This window comes from Oreochromis aureus, linkage group 9 (assembly GCF_013358895.1).
Source record: "Oreochromis aureus strain Israel breed Guangdong linkage group 9, ZZ_aureus, whole genome shotgun sequence".
In the NCBI taxonomy this organism is placed as follows: Eukaryota; Metazoa; Chordata; class Actinopteri; order Cichliformes; family Cichlidae; genus Oreochromis; species Oreochromis aureus.
The window spans coordinates 13,035,308-13,056,989 of NC_052950.1; the positions used below are offsets into that span (position 1 = coordinate 13,035,308).

At 40.5% G+C, this 21,682-nt stretch overlaps 2 protein-coding genes across 5 annotated transcripts in view; both read left to right on the forward strand.

Annotated features, from left to right (window-relative positions):
• The first annotated feature begins 1,112 nt into the window (after nucleotides 1-1,112).
• pdcd6 (programmed cell death 6) lies at nucleotides 1,113-19,650 on the forward strand. Of its 2 annotated transcripts, none has more exons than XM_031755544.2 (6): nucleotides 1,113-1,347; nucleotides 5,849-5,910; nucleotides 15,083-15,127; nucleotides 16,055-16,225; nucleotides 18,321-18,430; nucleotides 18,713-19,650. In XM_031755544.2, the coding sequence occupies exons 1-6, from the start codon at nucleotides 1,265-1,267 to the stop codon at nucleotides 18,809-18,811; spliced, it is 570 nt and encodes a 189-aa protein (XP_031611404.1). In that variant the 5' UTR covers nucleotides 1,113-1,264; the 3' UTR covers nucleotides 18,812-19,650. The 2 variants fall into 2 exon arrangements, with proteins under 2 accessions (XP_031611404.1, XP_031611405.1); XM_031755545.2 differs by having other exon boundaries at nucleotides 1,117-1,347; nucleotides 16,055-16,213.
• Nucleotides 19,651-19,827: 177 nt separating this feature from the next.
• zgc:101569 (uncharacterized protein LOC449822 homolog) overlaps nucleotides 19,828-21,682 on the forward strand; it is a 52,175-nt gene continuing 50,320 nt past the window's right edge. For all 3 annotated transcript variants that reach the window (XM_031755528.2, XM_039617731.1, XM_031755527.2), the window contains exon 1: nucleotides 19,828-20,146. In XM_031755528.2, coding sequence (XP_031611388.1) covers nucleotides 20,002-20,146 — 145 coding nt within the window. In that variant the 5' untranslated portion in view covers nucleotides 19,828-20,001. The remainder of the gene's footprint in view (nucleotides 20,147-21,682) is intronic.

Consider the following 21,682-nt stretch of genomic DNA (forward strand, 5'->3'; position numbering starts at 1 on the left):
TAGTTTTGTTAGATTTTACCCGTATAAAGAAAAACTAACATAGAGCCTTAATATTTTATACAGTTAAAAAGGGCATCAAATTACTCTAAAACTGATGATTAAGACTGATAGCAGTACTCAAGTACTATATGGCTTTAGGTTTTACTTGTTCCCATTTAATGTAATATTATATAACTCTGCTCCCTTTGTGAGCATATGGATTTTTTTGTTTTTATTTTTGGTTTATTTATTTCACAGCCATACTAGTTACAAACACTAAAACTTTAAATGCAAAGTATTTAAACTGACTATATTTATGGATTTTTATAATCATAGTATAACTGCCTGTAGCATACCTATGTTTGTATGTTCAACAGTTCAACCAAGCACAGATGAAGTGTCATAATGCAAAATAGCACTGTAGCACATGCATGTATATTTGTATGTTCCCTATCTCTATACTTGCTAGTATCTCAAAGATATTTAAAAAAATTTATATAAAGTTTTCATAGTTACTAAACAGTATATAAAATATAGCACCTAGACTGTAATGGCATAGCATAGGAAAGTATAGAAAGCTCAGTTTTCTTGAGTTATCATGCCATTATTTTGATAAAGATTAAAAATATAGCTTTAGAGCAAAATTATCCTCCTTCAGAGAATGGTACTTTAATTATGCTTTTGCTGCTAACATTTCAATAATTTATTAAGTAATAAGTAATGCAATATATAATCATGTAATGTTGAAAAGTTATTCCTATTCTTAGTCCTAATATGAAGACAGGCGCTCTGTGCACATTAAAATCAATATAATTGAACTGTGAGTCAGTTTTCAAATGCTTTTGTTTGACTTTTATTTCTCAGAGAATGTTGCTGATTTTCCAGGAACTTCTCTGGACTGGTTCTTGGATCCTCCCAGTTTCACCCTATTTAAAAAAAAAAATCCTGGAAATACTGAGTGAATTTTACACTCAGTATTAAAATAATAAAAAAATAATAATTTGACAAACTGTTGTTAGACGTGATTTTACCAACACGTACAGCTACTTAAAAATTTAAGGTTTCTATTTTCACTTTAGCTGAAAATGAGAGGAAATTGTGATGTCACCCCCCTTTATGGGTAGTGTTGAATGATTGGCCACGCCTCTTTGCGCGAGGGAGGAAGGCGGTAACGTGAACGTCAGGGTGGTGGAGTCTGATTGAAGCTACTGAGAGCAGAAACTACAGCAGGAGGAGGAAACACGGGCTATACTTGTGCAAACCTGACAGAGAGCTCCGTGTAAAAATGGCGTACCACAGTCCGTACAGAGCCCCCCCACACATCAACGCTCCTCCGGACCAGGGTTTCCTGTGGAATATCTTCCAGAGGTAAGTGCAGGAAAGCTGGGTTGTTTCGCTGCTGTGTCTGTCTCTCACTCTGCTTCGAGGTGAAAACTGCTGTCGTGTAATAGCGCGGGAGGAAGAGGGTGAGACTGGGTGGGGGTGACACTAAATATTTCATTGAGAGCTCGCTGTTTTTGTTTGTCGTTGCTCTCATCTATTCATAACTCTTTTTCGGGACAGACTTCCCGGAGTGAAATGAGTGATTTTCAGTGTTACAGTTGAGTCTCAGTTGTGGAAGTACTACTACACAGTGCGCAGTACACAGCCTGTAGCTGCTTTATGTCACTCAGCTGGTACTACCTTACATTACTACGCGTCTGCAGTGCCGCATAGTTGTATTGATGATGTTACATTGTGCCGAAATGAAGTCAAAGTCAGTCAGCTTGCTCAGTGAGAGTTTTCAAACGTGGCTTCAAGGACCTCCGGGAGTCCTTGAAGGGTTTCCCCTCCGCGGTTTATCCTAGCAACGGAATCACAGCTCCATTCAAAATGTTTTATTTATGTCTCCAGTGAAAACCATCTTCCACCAACACTTGAGTCTGAAGAAGTCAGAAAGAAATGATATAATATTCTAAAAAAGCTGGATATGACACACTGGATCTATTTAAAACACACTGGAGAGCTTATTTCCAATAAAAAATCATCTTATGTTGGATTTTTGGATGTTTCCTCCCCCTCCCATATTTGGACGTTAAAGTGTCAGCCACTGATAGTCATCAATTTCAGCACAGCCGGAGTCAAAAGTGTGTCAGCAGCCAAGAAGGTCATAGAGTAGTAGGCAGAGAGGGAAATGTTCATATGCCTTGGCCCCTGGCAATAGTAAGCTATAGAGTTATGTAATACTGCAGAGGATTTTTTTTCTCACATTAGGATGCTGCTGGCATTTCAAGGCTCGAAACACCCTTTAACTAATTATTTATGTATGATGGAAAAGCTTTAAGGTATCACATGTACACATTTTGCCTCTTTCTGAGGAGCAGCACCTTCTCGTGGCTGCATGCATCATTGTCATGTCAGGCGTTATTGTGACTATCATAAAAACATACAGTCATCTGTCACATGAGCATTGCGCTGCCTCATCTGCTGCCCCTCGGTGAATATCTGGCAGAGATATGCTGGAATTCCCTCGGTCATGTGGTCAGAGTCAGTGGAGCATAGTTGACGCAGAAGGCTTTTCATTCCCTGTTACACACACACACACACACACCTACTAACCCATGACTCACCATCCCATTGTTGGACTGCTATTATATACATGTTTGCTATGATATGACTACATCTGAGTGGATGCGCCACGACAAGACAAGAAAAGTAGGGTATTTGACGTCTGTTTATGGAATATATTCATCTGCGTGGCTAGATGCTGAATGAGTCACTCTTTTCCTTTTGTGTGCATGCTCATGGATGGCTATGGTATGACAAAAATGTTTGAATTCCGCATTTCAAGACTCAGACTTGACTGAGTAGCTCCTACTCAATTCTCAGCTTTTAATCAAATTACACGTTGATTTAATCAAATAACTACTTGGAAGAAACAAATGTACCTGACAAAAGTTGTTACACACGCAGAGCTAACCTTAATTCTTTCTGCAACTTGCTTTATCCTTAGACTAAAAAGGTTTAAAGTAGGAAGAGTAGCAATGGAATTTTCAAGCTTGGGAGCTACAGCACCAGTGCCTTACTTTTGGACCAGTTATGTGGAAAGTAGGACGGACTTTTGTTCCGCAAGCTATATTTCAGCCCGATTGCCTAATAGGAAACAGTGAAACATGGGAAAATCTGAGCAGAATAACTGACTCAGTCATGGTGTTTTGTCCTCTTTTTTTCTTCTTTTAATATTGTCCTGCTGCTGCTTTTACATAGAAGTTCTGTATTTGACAGTGTGAATATGGAAACACCAGATGGTTAACTGCCTGCCTCTGCAGGCAAGAAGCAGTTTTAATGATGCTTTCACTTTTCACTTCTTTTTTTTTTTTTCTTTTTTACTGTTGAGGTAACTTTGCCTGAGGCTGGGCGTGTGAGCTTGTAGGAAGAAGACAGGCGGAGCGGGGAGAAAAGAGAGCTTATACTGTACACACACATATACTTCTTTGAGATAATATCTCAGTGTTTGGTAAAGGCTGGGTACCCCCTCTGCCTCCACCAACCCAACCTATCACCACCTTCACAGTGACAAGGCTCTCATTTATGGCAGCATGCTGAGAGCGGTTCCTTCCCCAGCAAGAAGACCAGGCTAGACTGCGTGTTTGTTTTTCTTCATTTAACAGGGGAAATGCACACCGACATATAGCTGATCACCGTGCCTCGATGGCTGCAGTCATAGAGTTGCGGCCGCAGAAAAACGAGTCGCAGCCGGGAGCAGAAACCCAGCACACTTTTTGTTTTTGTTGTTTTGTTTTGTTTCGTTTCGTTTGTTTGGGGGGGGGGGTGTCCTCCCTCTTCTTCTCTGCTGGTATTCAAACTGTGTTTGTTGAGTGAGCTCTGCGTCAACAGGTTGGGCCTGGCAGGTTGCTAAGGAACAACTGAGTCACTGGATTTTTGACTAAGCTACATTTCAAAAGTGTAAGGCCTGATATTTGTGCCAGAGTCCAACCTTATAAAGTCTCTGCATCTCAAAGAGAGACTTATGATGTGTTTTTGTCCTTTATAGTTATCTATACTAACTAAATGTTCAGCTAAAGATTTGCTCTCAGCTCTGTATGACGTCACTAAGAGCTGAGTTCCTAATTGATCCTAACATGGTGAGACTTATGACTTGATGCCTGTTTGTTTGGGTCTCTAGCTTTGTAGAGTGAAGAACTATGGTTATCGCACACATTGAATGGTGATTGGCTGAGAGCATCAGCAGAAGCTGAGATCAAAAAAGCTTCAGTGGTCTATCACCAGCTGTTTAACATGTAGACTGCAGGAGTTGTTATAGCAACAAGAACTAATCATTCAAATGGTAATGGGTCACTGCATTGATCAACTTCTCCATTTTGATCCCAAAGTCTACTTATTATCTGACTCTCTTGGGATATTTTCAAGATGTGATATGATTGGCTAGAGGTAGCGCTGGTGAATTTGAAATCTGCTTTGATTGGCTGATGTTTGCAACTTCTGGGAATTGAAAAGCTGAACATTGATAAATGTTTCAGCTCCAAAGTAGTGGGGGGGAAAGTGAAGCTGCATCACCCAATTCCCAAGGAGTGAGGGGCATTTGAAGGCTGAAGTGTGCACATATGAGGGCTTCTTGAGCACAGAAGCCCCACCCACCTGGTGTTTAAACCTTCTGTTTATGAGGGGCAGCCAATCAGAACAAAGTCTTCTAAGAGGGCCAGAGGAAGGGAGCATAATTATGAGATAAATTTGGATCTGTGCATCAGGAAAGCTACTCTGGCAGAACCCGTAAAGACATGGAAATGACAAAAAGTGCTCTCCTTAAGGTACTGTAAGTGTACATAAATAATTCTTTGTTTAAAGTCTGTCAGTGAGTCACCACATCAGTAGCACTTTCCTTCAGTTCTATCTTTAAATACTTACACAGAATAGAAGAGAACTTAAAGAAGAAGCACTAGCTTTGAATGCTTTACTAGCTTTGGTAGGATGAGGGCTCCATTAGGGCCGAAACACCTGAATAGTTGGTGAACTGTGACAGTAAATTCAATGACCCTGGTCTATGAAGCTCTTACCCCATTTGCTAATGTTTTAAAGTAAAACTGATCCATAATAATTACAGCAATCCTAAGTTAAAGTCCTTTGATTTATTGTCTTTTTTTTATTGATCACTTCACCTGTAAAACATATTTAAATAATGAAAACTAAGTTCCCCAGGATCCAAAGTGACCTGAGAAAACCAAATAACGCTGGCTTAAACAAAGAGCCGTGCTTTTTGCTTGCTAGTTTCCAGTCAGTTGATTTACTGACTGTATGAGCTGTAACTTCAGGATCTGGGACAAAAAGAGACTAATTTAATTTTCATGAGTAATTCTGCTTTGTTTTGTGAAGACTTTTCTCTCTCTCTGATATAATCTAATTAAACTGTCAGTCTAATTGGCAGGAGGCAGCCTGATACAGTTTTTTATGTATTGCCAGGTTGTCAAAATAGCATTGCTGTGCACATATGTCAAATATGAGAAATTTTTAGTTTTGGTTTCACTATCACTTAAAAGAATCTTCCAAGCAGACACTATGCTGTGGGCACTAAAAGTTGTGAAGCAACAACCTGTTTTAGGTTGCATTCTCAGGACCAACACACACAAACACACACATATCTTTAGACCTTGTCCGGCTGGTTTCTCTGATCTCTGAGTGTACAAACTGCCTTGTGCGCCCTGATCACAGACTTCCATTCATTCTCTGTGCACTGTTGAAACACTAACACATGCTCAGCAGGATGAGGTTTCAGTTGGCGAGCGCCGGTGCATGCTGCTTTTGTGTGTTGGGATTGTGTGCTGGTGTGAAGTGGTTAAAGCAGGCGGTATCTAATCTGTGTTTTCCTCTCAAGGGTCGACAAGGACCGGAGTGGAGTGATATCAGACACGGAGCTTCAGCAAGCCTTATCGAATGGTATGGATCAGTGTCTTGGAATTTCTGCCACTACCGTTATTGTCTTTCTTTCCCGTTCTATAAATATCTATATATCTCACCTCCTCTTCTATGTCAATCTATCATTTTTTCCCTTTCTTCTTAATTCCCTCTATCTTCTTTTTTGCTCCCCTGTGTGTCTCTCTTTGTCTCCCATCTCCTTGTTACACACCATTGGTCACTGGCTCACTCTTTGATTTAAGCAACGGCATGTTAAAGCAGAAAAATGGATGGGGATTTTATTTTTATCCCATCGATAGCAGGTGAACCGGATAAAAATGAATGGAGTTTTATTTTTGTCCCAGAACAGAGGAGTAGGTGAAGAGTTTAACGGCGTAGCTTGAGAGAAAATACTTTGATATTCTTCTGTGTCCCAGCAATGACAGCCGGCGCCACACTGTACAGGATGCTAACTGAAACTGTGGGTGTGGATTTTGTCACACTCTTCGAAAGTTCAAACAAGATGAATGCTCTCACATCATCGTAATAGGAGTAAGCACAGACTGCTTATAAAAGATGGAAGCTGGCTTTTGTTTTGTTGAAGCCAGTAATAATGACCATATTTATACAAAAGCGTGTGAAGTTAACAAATCCATAAACTATAGAAAGCAAAACTGGCACAGGAGGTCACATGATAGGTCAAATAATTCCAATAAAATGCTCCAAAATGCACCAAACCACAAATAGTTTCTAAAGGTCTTTCTAAAGGCAAAAAAACATGCCATTTATATGAGCTAACACATGCTTTTATACATGGAGATGATCTCTGATGCTGTGCTAAAATACTTGTGTGGACAGAGATTAAAACATGCTAATGCTGACATAGCCTAATAAAGCATTTCTATTTACCTAAGTCACCCTGAAAGCCATTTTATTGTGCCTTCTCTTCTGTCTTGCTCTTGTATTTTTAAAAGTGAAGAACAGAGTTTTAAAGGGAGGAACAATAATGCATAAATCTGCCTCTGTTTAGATATTTAAGCATGTATGCAGTGCAGTTAAACAGTGGTATGACAGAATTAAATCATAGTTTCTATCCACTGGTAAACTTTGGATGAATCCTGTGTTGTTCATCAGCAGCTGATGATGTTGACATTTACTCAGCACTTATAGTCTTTTAGCGCGATAATGTGAATTTGCAATGTATTGTAGGTGACTGTTAAGTAAAACCCTTTAGCAGGGTTTTAAAGGCGAGTCAGCTGGAAGCAATTAAATGTCAACCATGGATAACAATCCTAATCATGCCTGGGCCACATAGGCTAATGGTGGCTTAATTAACTAGTTAGCTACAGCTCATAAACTGCTTCAACTTTTAAACTCTTGCTTTTGTCTGAAGAGTTTCATAAAGTTGTTTGTGAGGCTGGGTGATTATATAATGTGCTTTCTCTCCTGCAGAATGTATTAATCTGATTGAAAACCCAGGGATGTTTCATGAGGCTTACAGCTGCTAGTAATGGAGGCACAGTCCCTCTTAGTCTTGTAGCTCTGCAGGAGGAGCAGCATTCAGACGGGGACGAGGCTTCATTTCCTTTACAAATTAAAAGAAAAGAAATGGGGTGCTTGTTATTCCTCCCCAGCGGTTTCGGGAGAAGCACTGAATAAATGATACGGGTCATCTTCTCTGCTCACATCCTGGAAAATGAAGTCACTTTTTATTTGTTTATTTATTTTTTTTTATGCTTGTATTGTTGAGGAGAGCTGCCACAGCAGAGCAGGCATCTGTTTTCCTGCCACACTCATCGCAGCGTCGCTTCTTGACCTTGCTCGAAGTGAGACGGCAAAGTTAAAATGGGTTAACGATTAATGTGACACCGTTAGACCAGAAACTGTGGCACAGGGTTGATGTTTGTATATTCATTATAATATAATGTGTTCCCCCATCAAGCTTTTGTTTGATTTGCTCCAGCAGCTTTTCAAAGACTTTTCAGCAGATTACGCTGCCCAGAAACCCATTTTTCTGGGCACTTCAAAAGAGAGAAAGAGGCAAAAAAAGAAGTGTGAGAGCCAGCAGCAGCACTGAAAGAAGCTGTTATCAGGCTGCGCAGTGACTCTGGCACAGCATACTGATTAGTGTGTAGTGTGTGTTTGTGCGAGGCAAGCGTGTGTGCGTTGCTCATTTCATCAGATTTTTGTTTTTTTTTGCCAAGGGTCAGTGAGTCTCTTCTTGTTTTTTGGACTCGGTGTTGTGTTTGTGTGCTCCTCGCTGCGTGTGCATGCGGCGAACGGCAGGTTTCCCGGTCCAGTCTCTCCTAGTTCATTAGAGTCATTGGGAAATGAAACAGAGCCAGTGAAGCCGAACACGGCGCACTGCATCCTGTCCTGCAGCTTCCTACAGACAACCCGCCGTTCGACTGTCTGTTGCAGCTCTACTGTCTCTGCATTCTGCTTTTTGTTTTGTTTTTTATCAGTTTCCTGCCATCAACTATGCTTTGTCTACCTATTCTTCTTTACCCTCGTCTCTGAGGAGAGCAGAGAGCATCAAGGTTCAGGAGGGAGGCTGGGCCAGTTAAACTCTTTCATCCTCTGCTGCTGTTTCTGCATCACATACTCTGGTTTTCTTATCGTCCATCAGCGCTCTGCCTACCTGTCTTTCTGCACATAGAAAATGAGCCGGGCTTCACTTCACATGTTTCTTTTTTCCTTTTACTTTGTGCAGAAATCTTTTAATCTCATGCTATTTTTTTACATCTATTTTCTTTCTCCAGGTAGGAAAAAGAAATCAGTCGGCCAGAAAAAGGCATTTTAAACATAGGATTATACAACATCCTCTCTCCTCTCCTCTCCTCTCCTCTCCTTACATTTCTCTTGAGGATACGGCACCGGCTCTTTTCCTGCCATGCCCTCTGTCTCCTTGTCCTCTCTTACTCTGACTTTGTCTCTTTGTCTCTCACCCTTACTTAGTTTCACTTTCCATCTCTCTGTGTCTGTCTATCTTCCCTCCTCTCTCTCTCAGTCCTGGGTGTTACCGTGATGAAACAGTGATGGCTCTGTGCCGTTGGAAGTGCACGTGCCTGTCTGTTTTGTGCGTATGCCTTTTAGCCGGGCCATTTGCTATAAATATGGATTTTTTTCTGGCCTCGTCTCTTTGCTCAGCCGTAAGCAGATACCCTACCAACTTGCCTCCATGCTCCCTCACTCTCCTGCTTGAGTTATTTGTGTAAGAGCTCCACTAAAACTGCTGACATGCAGAGCGGGCTTGAGGAACTCAATCAGCAGCCCTTTCCGTTACACTTGTACATATGTACACTTTTGTAAAACCTGAGCTGAGTCAGATGGCATGGATATTACCCAGACAGTGTTAAGCTTTTCAGCATTTCCGCCTTCTGGTGAAGGAGCTGCGTCATGCACTGAATATGTTAGATCCAGTCATTTTCTAATGGCGTGAGGCACCGGTGCCATTTTGACTGGATGCCTTCTTGTGTGTTTCCCTTATATCTGACCACAAAACACACAGAGCTGACTGTACCAGTCGCTTTAGTTATAATTCTCTTTACTCTGAACAATGACTTGCTTGGATTCTCCTGTTGATAAGCTCTCAGCGTACTACATAACTGTACTCTTTGCATGATTTCAAATTGCAAGGTTTGAGCGACTCCCAGAGAAAAGCTAAATTGCAATCACTGAGATTTATATTAATTCAACGATAATCAAGCAGCTCTGTCCCCTTGCTGCTCTCAAGGTCAAACCTTTACCTGAGTCATACAGGATGTGTGTTTTGGGAGGGTTCAAGTCTGTGTAGCTACTTTGTGAGCTTAACATTTAAAGTGTGTTTGGAAAAGTTCAAATCCGTGTTTGCTTATGTCAGGCGTGTAGGGGACAATCGACTCACTGAACTCCATCACGACCGTTACACTTATGCGTATACACTGCGGTCAGCGCTCTCCGTTTTTCCACCCTGCCCGCCTCCCTCCTCACCTCCTATATTCTCTCACTTCTGTCCACCTCGCCACTGGCAGTTCACCAGTGAGAGAGTCCAGTGTGTGGACGGGACAGAGGGAGTATTGTCCCAGACTGTCATCAGACGCTCACAAACATCTCAGCCATACTGACCGCCTCACACTGGGCAGCCGCAGTGTGTCTGGCATACATTGGTGACCTCACAGCTAGCTACTGGTGTGAGGTGTGTGTGCGTGTGCATGCATGTGTGTAGAAGAGCCCGTGCGTCTGGAAAGGTCACAGCTTGTTCTGTGCTCTGCCTTTGGGCATTTTACTGCTGGCTCTAATGTTTGAGTAGCATTCACAGCATTTTAGCTGAATCCATATTTGAACATGTAAGTTTTGCTCATGCCAACAGCTACATAACACTGTAATATAGAAATATCAAAGATGCATTTAAAGGAAAATTAGAAACACTGTTTTTGGACTAGTAACAAACTCTTTTAAATATAGTTAGAACTTATAATAACAGCTGAATTTTTTGGCTCCCTAAAATTCCAGTATCCGTCGGTATTTGTTACAGTCAACTTATTACATTTAATAAGATAATTGTTGACATTTTACTCTGGATTAACTTTCAAGTGGCATTTTTCATGATTCCAGTCGTATATCCATATTGGATCCTGACTGGTGTATCGGCACACTGGTTTATCTATACAGGTAACAGCCAGATGCTCTATTAAAGCAGAAGTTGTTGCTGTTTGCTAGTTTGGAGCGTGTGTGTGTGTGTGTGTGTGTGTGTTAACACAATGCCACAGTCTTCCTGGGAGGCGTGATGATTTAATAATAATAATAATAATGCATTGGATTTATATAGCGCTTTTCAAGGCACCCAAAGCGCTTTACAATGACATTATTCATTCACGCTCACATTCACACACTGGTGGAGGCAAGCTACGGTTGTAGCCACAGCTGCCCTGGGGCAGACTGACAGAAGCGAGGCTGCCATATCGCGCCATCGGCCAGAGGGGCCGATGGCGCGAGCGTGGCCCCCAGGGGACGCACAGTCAGCAGGCTGTTTATTCTTTTTGTTTTTCTTTGTTTTTAGTAGGCGGTAGGGTAAAGTGTCTTGCCCAAGGACACAACGACCAGGACAGAGAGGCCGGGGATCGAACCGGCGACCTTCCGGTTACAGGTGCCCTTCCCAACCCCCTGAGCCACGGTCGCCCCATGATTTGGCCATGTTTTATAGCCACAGGACACCTTACAGTCACTGAGTTGAACATGAACTCTGTATACCAAAGTAATCTAGAATCAAATATGAGCTTTAGCTGTTGGCCATCTGTCCAACAGCTAAAGCTCACTGTGAATCTGAAACAGAATGACTGAAAAAGAAAATCAGCAAGCAGTGACCCAGTCAAAGTCCAGACCTCAGCCTGATTGAAATGCTGTTGCAGGGCCTTAAGAGAGTTGTGCATAAATGAAGTGAATGATTTGAGTCTTTCTGCAGATTTTTTTTTAAATTGCCCATTAAAATAGTTTTAGTACTAGTAATACAAACATAAAAACATGAATTATGTTTTTGACAATGAATTGTTGGTGATCAAAGTATTAGGGAGTCCCCAGTTTATCTAAATTGTTGTGTTTAAATGTACTGCAACACATAATTCACTACTATTATTGAAACAAAGAAGTAACAGACAATCATTTTGTAATGAAATGTGTTTTTTATACAGCTACTTTTTTCTGTGTAACAAAAAAACTGATAATTGATCATTCTAGAATATTTTAAAGCAACTGTTGCACATTAAGAAAGCAATATAGAGATAATAAACAGAAATGTAGCCCAATTAAAGAAGTATTCCTTTAACATGGTCATAAATGGAACCACTCCATTCATTTTAGTCAATGAGATATGGGGTTTGATGAAGCAGTAGTCGTGAGCAATGGCAGCATGCAGTAAGCTGACCCATTTCTACAAAGTGCCCTCATATCTATATGCTAATAATACATTATGATTGTTGCTTTAGTTCATCATTTAGTTCATTTTGGATGAAAGTGGAATATAGATTCTGGCCCAAATCCCAGTGTCAGTAAGAGCCTAAGGCCTGGTCCCAAAACAGCTCTATCCACAGTCCTAGACAGCCTCACCCATCAATAAAACAAACCGAGCAAGAGGGAGGAAATGACTAGTGTCCTCTGAAGCACACACAGTACTTAGTGTACCAAAATCTTAAAGTTTTGAGGTCCTGAAATTGTTTCAGCTTCTGCATTATTTATTTAGACACTTTAATGGACTTTCCCAAGTAAAATCGAGGTGTGAATAAATCAACAATAAAGCAATTTCTGTGTTATGTTTGATTTGAAACCTTTTTATTCAAATTAGATCCTCTTATCTAAGCTCTTGAGGCTCACGCTGCAAACCTGCTTACTGCTGTGCTGGCATAGCTGTGGAGGAAAATCAAAAACAAGCAGCACGGTGTGATAAACGCTCCAGAGTTTTGGCAAGCTGTTGAAATTTTGCAGAGGCTGTTTTAGTATCTGCAGAAAGAGTTTCAGGAAACAACCTTAGGTCAGCAAATGTAGGCAAGAGAGCTCAAGGTACTGCAATGAGAACCAAACTGCAAATGTTTTGTTCACCTCATCTCCTCGGGTCGCTTCTCTTTTGTTGGTTATCTCTGCACCTTTTGTGCGTTTCCTTGCCTCCCCTCGCTTCTCTGCATCTTCTCAGACACGCTTCTCTTTATTCCTGGTCCTGAACTGCTGGCCTGCCTGTAATAAAGTGAGGTGGTGAGTCAGCAGCTGTTTAGATGGCCTGATAAATCTCACTGTCTTGAGATTGTGAAGCAGGCTATAAAAGTATAAACACTCACCTGAAGTAAAGACCCATCGCTCTTTTTCGCGCCCACCTATATGACAGGTAGATTCACTTGTAATTGAAGTTTGTCCTCTAGATGAAAAATAATGATCCGTAGCTGGAAAAAAAAGACATAAATTGTCATAAAACTCACCCCCGCTTTTTTAAAAAACTGCAAAAGTCTTGAGCCACCCCTCATTTCTTTATATTTTGCTGGGAAAATGGGCCAATGGGTGCAATAAGAGATATGTAGGGAGAGAGTATTCTAACAAATCTAAAAGTCAGTATTTGATATGATCACCTTTAATCTTCCACACAGCTTGAACTCTCTTAGTCAAGCATTCCTGTCACTTCTTCAGGAACAGTTCTCCAGGCTTCTTAGAGCTCTTCTGCATCAATGCATCAAAGCACACGGCGAACTTCAGAATGCTGATATGCTCGCTCTTCTTCATTGCAGCCACCACATTCTCCTTTAAAGCATTACAGACATAACTCACTGTTTGCTTGACTTCTTCATACTTAAACACACAGACACGCACACATGCACAAAAACTCATAAACATGAAGACACAACATATCTACCTCATCCAGGAGATAAAACTCTGCCCAAGAGTACTTGAGAGTATTTATATATTTTTGCATTTAGTAAAATGTTTACTTTAAAAAAATGTAATTTATTATGGCACGTAAATACAATGAAAGATTTATACAGTTACTCGATTATCAAAATAATTGGCAGTATGTTTGGGGTCATTGTCATGCTTTCTAGATGGTGTTGCGTGATAGGGTGGCTGTGGCTCAGGAGGTAGAGCAGGTCACTTACTGATCGGAAGGTTGGTGGTTCGATCCAGTCAGTCTCCCAAGTTGCTCTCAGTTTAGAGACACTGCTTGTGAGAATGGCTGTGATTGGGTGAATGTGGCACATTGTATAGAGAGCTTTGAGTCCGGGAGAGTAGAAAAGCGCTATATAAGAATCAGTCCATTTACCATAGATCAAAATGTAATGGTTCTTTTCTGCATTGATAATTCCAACAATTCTGACAATATTAAAAAAACCCTGCCGACTTAAATAAAGCCCCAAACCTCCACCATGTTTTCCAGATGGCTGTAGACACTCACTGTTGTACCTCTGTCCTGGACTCCTCCAGATAATCATTATAATTTAAACCAAAATTTCCCATTCGTCAGTCAGAGTTGTTTGTTCTGTGTAGACACAACACTGTTTCATCCCTTGATTTAGATCAATTTTTTTTAATGATGTTCATGTTAGTGTTAAATAAAAAAATTAAAAAAAAACCTTCAAAAGCCTGGAGAACTGTTACTGGAGACCACTTAATAAAAATTCCAGGAAAGCGTGACTCCTTGGGAGCAAAATATAAAGAAATCAGGGGTGGCCTCATAGACACAGGCTGTCTTCACAGCATAAACTTTTGATTTGTCATTGCTGGAGTGGAATTAATCACAGTATTAATGGCTCTGTTCTAATCAAGTGTCCTTTGAGGATGACAGTGTGAAAGTGAGTCAGCAGGCACAATAAATCATGGTAATGGCAGACGGTTTGACGTGCCATTAAAGGACAATCACAGTTGGTTAGTAACATTTGTGATATGTGATATCAGGGATTGCTGCTTTCCACTTTCCACGTTGGTCTGCAGGTTTCAGGTCCCTGCCACGGCAACTCAACAGCTGCTGTGAAAAAAAGTGTGTCTGCAAAATCATTCCCTCTTCACTCATTCACATCTCTCATAATAACGCACATGAGACTACACTAATGATCATCATTTTTCATTATCACCTGCTTGATGGGTTACTATGGTAATTTTCTGATTTATGAAACGTAAAGCGCCGCAGTGTGGGCTTGTTCGCATAGAAAGTCATCTGCCTTACATGGACACTACCAATGTATTTCATGCACACTGCGCATATAATCATAATAACAGTGGCAGGAAGTACATTTTGTAGATGGTACTGTCAAATATGTCTACAGTACTGTTATGTTTGGTAAAATTAAGCCGGGCATTGCATTTCGGTTCTTGTCTCGAGATAATGAACTCATTAAAAAGCAGTAAAATCAGATTCTTTCTTGGGTATGTCGTGATCTTAGGAAACAAATACAAACCCCACTAAAATGCTAATCTTGTGAAAATGTTTAATTAAGCTCCAATAGCAAGAAGAGTGTTTATTTTCTGTTTATTGCGATGATGCCAATTTGAACTGCAGTCCCATTTAATTGGTGTTAAAAAACAAAAAATCCCACAGCTACTGTGGCTCTTACAAAACTCTACTGCACTCCTAAAGCTTTTATTATATCATTACTGCTACCTCAGCTCTGTTATCATTATATCAGTTTCTTTGGGGCATTTAGCAGCTGGATGTTGCTGCAGGTCTTGGTGTATTTTTAACCAGCGGTCCTCTGTTTCACAGGCACGTGGACTCCTTTCAACCCAGTGACCGTCCGCTCCATTATATGTAAGTGACTGGTGACGGTGAGACAACCAACTTCCACACACTGCCTCTTGTTCTGAAAATATTCAGGTTGTTTATCAGACTCAATGCCATGACAACCAGATTAGTTCATTAAACAGCGAGCAATCTGAAGACACAAACAAGCCTCTGCTGTTCTCCTGCTCTAGTGGAAACCTGCAGCCATCAATAAAACCGGGAAGAGGGGAATATCTGCAAGGAAATTGAAAAGCTGGTCCCAAAGGGCAGCTGAGAGTTTCCTCAGACTTCAAATATTGATCTGTTGACTCTTTTATAATATACAGCTGAGGTTAAAAACTGGAAACTTTGCAGTGTAGTTGAGCTTTTAAACACATTGACTCTGAATCACACTGTACTAAACGATACTTTTGTACTTTCTGTACACGAATAGCTGTGGCTTATGTATTTTTAAACTCCAAGACCAAAAGTATGTTAAAAAAATGTCTTTCCCTGCGTCTCGGATGTACTTTGCACTCTCCGTTTGTTGTGCGACTTCCAAAGTAAATCCCTATAATTCCATCGCCTCTCCTTTCCACTGCACCATGCGCAGTAAATCCATTGTTTAGTACTCCCGCAGCAAGAAGCATATCCTGTGATAACACTCCCTTTGTTGGGAGGTAATTGGATTGAAGCGCAGGGGGGTGAGGAGTGGAGTACTGGTGGGGGGATCAAGCTGTTTTCTTTCGCTGTCTTATGAGGCAGGAGTTAGTCAAGTGTGAGTCTTCCTGTCCCACACTGTTAATTCTGCTGTTCCCTGACAGCCCCGCAAAGATGTATGCGGTGCCGTACTCACTCTCGTGTCCTTAAAACTGTCCCAACCACATTTAATGTCCAGAATGTCTACCAGTGTGTGTGTATGCATATATGTTGACAAGTACCAGTGCATTTAATATACGTTATATTCTACTTCAGCCATGTTCGACAGAGAAAATAAAGGCGGGGTGAACTTCAACGAGTTTGCCGGTGTGTGGAAGTACATCACGGACTGGCAGAACATCTTCAGGAACTACGACAGGGACAACTCCGGCTTCATCGATAAACAAGAGCTTAAGCAGGCACTGACTGGATTCGGTGAGCACCAAAGTATGCTTGTGTACTAAAATCTAGGGTGCTGGTGGAGGGCTCGATGGCTATGTCTCTAGGCTGTTTCTGCGTCACACGGTCAGTGTTTTTGTCTTTTCAGTGTTCTGTGTTTGTGTGTTTTAGATACAGCAGCTAGACAACAAATGAGTATATTTTAATCCTACTTTTTTACTGACCACCACATATACAAATGCTTTCAATTCGTATATTTTGACAAGTGTTAATTTGCGACTTTAAATTGGCTTGTAAAAAACCAGAAAACGTTGGGGTGTTTTGCAAACTAAATTCAACAGGAAGTGCTACAGACAACACATAAAGTGTTGAACATTTGAGATTTGGCTATTTGTTAGCAGGCAGGCCAGTTTATCACCTTGACATAGTGTTGAAGTAAGTACAAAATGTTGTTTGGCCTTTCTTGATAAGACGTCATCTGGACGACAGCATCTGACTCCAAAACCAGTGTTAATGGTGATTTCACTGCCTCCAGCTGTGCAGAAAACATGCCAAATAGTTCCAGTTCTCCGTGATCTGACGAAGGGAGAACACCAAACATAATCATTAGTCAAACTACAGCAAGACAGTTTTATGTTTTGAGTCCATTTTAAATGAGTTTAGAGCCACAGAAGGGAGTGGTAGCATCTTGTGGTGGACTTTCTCTGCTTGCAGTGGTAGAGTTTAAGTTGCATTGATTTTAATGCATTGCTGCCAGAGGGCCTGAAGATCATTGCCATTCACTGCTGGTTTTCAGCCTTGTCTGCTGTGTGCATATATTAAAGGATTTGGTGCACAGGAGATGGTATTAGACCCCAAATTCTTTGTACTTATACTATAAGAAATACGGCTATTAGTGTTTGCCTATGCTGTCTTTACTCTGGTAAGACTGTCATGTTGCTCATTAACCTGATGAGTTGCTCATTGGTGCTGTTTAAGCATTATGCAACTTTTTCCTGTTTCATTTTGCCCCAACTTTTATGAAACAATTTTCTTTCACCAAATTGAGCAGATGTGTTTTGTCAGTATTAAATTCAATATTCAATTTAAATAATTTACTAATCAGCAGTAAAGTGACCAAATTAATAAATATATGAAGGAAACTGAATGAAATGAGAGTGAAATCTGCCTGTGAGCTACATTTGTGGTCAATGAAAAAGAAAGACTTCTTCTAAAAAGCTGTTTGACTTTGCATGTTTTTGGTGTTTCTTTGTGTTTCTGTATTTTCTAAATGTGCTTCAGCGAGACTCCTGAAGTTCAGAAGACACAGAGGCTCATATTCACTGTATTGTTTTCACTGACAGTGGCAGTAGCGTCTCAGTAAAGCAGATGTACAGTATCGCACTGATGGCGGCTGTCCCGTAAATGCCTTAATCTGACCGTATCATAGCATGTCTCGAGTACTGCCACAACTTGTTCTTCTGCCCAAGCCAGTCTGCGTTCATTCCACCCAGCCTGGAGCTCTGCCACAGTCAATTTGCATATGTCATGGTTCACTTAAAAGTCATTACCTGGCCAGGAGCCTCGTGTATGTAGAGGCTGTCATGCCCTCAGTGGCTCCAGGAGCTTCTCACAGTCTCAAGGTCCAGGATACAAATTAAGGGGTGGGGAAAGAAATCGACACAGCATAGCATCCTGATAGTTTGTGTGGCAATTTTGTATCGATACAGGGACATCAAATATCAATATTTTATTATTCAGTGACAGTGTTGCTGTGCTAAACTGTCTCATTTTGTAGCACAAAAGTAACTGAAATGAGATAGCTGTATCTTATTGGATTAAACAGATACTGAGAAAGCTGTACTTTGAGGACAGCTTGCAATTAAAAAAAGTAATAAATCGCAGTAAACATTTTTGTAATAGCATTTTGCAAAAGTTAAAGAATCACAATCATATGATGCCGTAGGGTGCGTGGTGATTCCCACCTCTACGGGGACCCAGAGGTGAACGTCTGGGCTGAAACCCTTGCTGGGTCCAGCATCTGCCATAGCAGAGACTAGACCTGAAATGATTTCAAATGGATCCTCCTTTATCGGGAAACAAACTGAGTGAGTGTGTGTGTAGGACGGCTTTGAAATGACGGCTGTGTTACTGTTGTGTGCAGGCTATCGTCTATCGGACCAGTTCTACGGCACACTGATAGAGAAGTTCGACCGCCAGAGGAAGGGACAGGTGGCCTTCGATGACTTCATCCAGTGCTGTATTGTACTGCAGGTAACAGAGTCGCACTGAATCAAAACAAACTGTAAATCCTGATTCCCTACAGTGTTCATGATTGTAGCACTACAATGCATGTAGTGTGCATGTAAAAGACTTGAAGTGGACTTTCAATCATGTATTTTTATGAGCCAATTTCTTCCTTCTCAGTAATTTCATGCAACTATAGAAGAGGCTGCTAAGTGTGACCAAAAGCCTAAAGAAGTAAATGGTATTAATAATAATGAGATAATGCTGCTGGCTAATCTGCAGTAAATCCTTTTTCTGTGCTTTCTGCAGAGGTTGACTGATGTTTTCAGGCGGTACGATACGGATCAGGACGGCTGGATCCAGGTTTCATATGAACAGTATCTTTCCATGGTCTTCAATATAGTATAACACACACGGCTCACCACAGAAGAGCACAACTGGACACAACTGTGCCAAAGCTACCGGCACCTCCCGGACGTCTGCCATGATGGGCACTGCAAGATTTTTGTATTTTTTATTTTTAAAGCCTTGTTTTTTTGTTTTTTCTTTTTGCCCTAGTTGTTGGGCTGTTTCACATTTATTTATAAAGTTAACAAAATTTTTTCTTTTTATTTTCCAGGTCATTTATCTGGAAGTATAACTCAAATGCTTGATATATTGAAAAAAAATCTTGTAGTGTTTTTGTTTGTTGACCAGTCTGAACAACGTCTGCGTTGGCGACTCTGTGTAGGGGAACATTATGGACACATATGTCTTTCTGTCTGTTAATGTTGGCATTAAATGTCTTAACTTTAATTGATTACATTAAAAAAAAAAGAAAAAAAGATCAGTCGAGAGTGAAATAATGCATTGTAAATACGATTTCAAATGCATTGCATGCTTTTCAGGGAAATTTCACCCCACAGTTGAAGCATGCTTTCCCTTTCTCTTGACTTTTTCCTCAGCCCTATTTTGCTCAAAGCCATGTTTACAAAACTGTGAGAGCAGGAGACGCCCTGCTTTGAGATTCACTGACATGCCAGCTTACATGCCATATTTGTACAAAGTTATTTTTAACAGCCAATCTTCAAATGTTAGAACATACAGTTGTTTTTTTGTTTTGTTTTGTTTTTTTTGGGTAGAGGGTAAGCATAATGCCTTTAGTAAAGCTTATTTTTTGTGCATGATGCCTTAAAATGTGTACAAATGAAAAGAAAAAAAACACAAAAGAGAAATCTTTTATTAAAAACAGAAATAAGAGAATCTGATGTGGAGTTTGCTCTCATTATTTCCAGCTTCACAGAGCCTGGCATGCCTGGCTTTGCAATGTAAACTGTGGATTTAAGGCTCAGTGTCTCCCTCTGCTGTGTGTTTCCGGTTTTTACCACTGCAATGCACCAAGCTTGTGTGCGTCCCAGAACCCTTTGCATTTGTTTTTGTTTCAGTCGGGAAGTTAAAAAGAGTTGCTCCTTGATAGCAGAGTTCAATCGAAGTAAGCCAGCTTCGTCAAATACAGCTTAAGTTATATTTTTGCTTTGAGATATTTTTCACTGAACTTTGCCGTTTTTTGTTTTTAGTAGTTTTTATTTAGACCTCGTTTTTTCGTGCGAGTGTTAGCAATGGCGCTAAAACATTTGAGGACACTGACACCACTTTTAAGGTTTAATTGTCAGAGTAAAACATTTGGAAGAGACTCTATAAAGACGATTTTAGTTCCAGTAAAATCCTACAGCGCTCAGCATGGAGGCGAAGACACGGGAAGAGGTGAGAGGAAAGTGCAATAACATGATATGAACGCTAGGGGGCAGCAGAGGCTGCTAGTAAGGTGAAACAAGCTAATGAACGTTTGAACAGCTGTGATTTAATTTTGGGGTATTTTTCAGTATTTATTTTATAGTCCTTGTTCACAGCAGATGTTATTTATTTTTTAGGTCCTAAGAGGAAAAACTAATAATAATAAATTTGAGCTTTTTTAAAAAATTTATATTTTCCTTCCATGAAGCCAGACTTTGTCATTTTAAATTGCTCTTGAGCAATCGGCCTTCAGACTTCATGAAGTTATTTCAGATAGCTGTGATTGCTTAAAGACATAAGTCTATGAGAAAACAGCTTCAGATAACAATTGGTGACATCACAACGGTTACAGCCATTTTTAAAACTGGCTGTGAAGCATTCAAGCATAAAAATGGCACCTTACTGTAATTTCTTTACTGTAATCTATGACAAATGCCAAATACAACACAGTTTAATGTGCACAAAATAGCATTTTTGCACGAGCAAGGTGATTCCAGAAGTGTTATTAATAAACTTGTCATATTTCAGCATAATGCAATCAAATTTTGTTGTCCTTAACATCTGAAAAAACTTAACAAGTGGAGGATAAAAGAATAAGTAGCAGGCTGAACAAATCAGCAAATGAACAGTATCTGAAAGTCATGCTCTTAAGAAATGAGGAATAAAATCTAGCAAAGACCCGACACAGGGCCCGGACTTTTAGTTGTTCCATCTACTGTTCACCAAAACCTCATCAGAAATGGTCTCAGTTGGAGAGTGGCTGTCAAGAAGGCACTCTTAAGGAAGGGAAACAGCGAGGAAGTATTGAAGTATTCCACATTACACAAGTACTGGACTGAAAATCAGTGAGAACAGGTCTGATGGAGTGTGAATCCAAATTTAAACTTGGAGGCTCTGTTGACTCTGTCATGGTTTGTGGCAATCCACCATACCATTCGGAAAACATTTGATTGGCAACAATTTCACGTTTGATCTGTTTCAGTTTCAGTTTTTCAGGGACAATGAGCAAAATACAATAATCCCATTAAAGGAAAATGACTTTCAAACTGACTGTTTTTGCCTTATATACTGTATTTCCACTCATTTGGATGTATTTCAATAAATTGCTCCACGTAGTTCTTATCTTCCTTAAAAAAAAAGGAAGAAGAAGAAAAATGAGGGCTCAAGACTTTTGCACAGTACTGTAAATATTAGAGGTTAGTTTTGTTTTTGCAAACCCACAAGTTAAAAACCAATCCCAAACAGTTACAGTGCAAAGTTGAATCGTTTTCCCTGCTGGCTTCCCGAGCGCACACAACACCGCACCGCTTAAAAAGCTTCTTTTCCCTTGAAATCACTCTGGTAGTGTGTGAGTGTAAAATGCGGTGTGAGACAAATTGTCTTTGTGCCTCACTTCACCGGGCTTTGTCATCCTCAGAATAGCCTGTGAGGTGAACACATCCAGTAGCTTCTCTCCTGGATGTAGTTTCCTCTGGGTGTGGTTGACGCTCGGTTTCCCGGGATGAA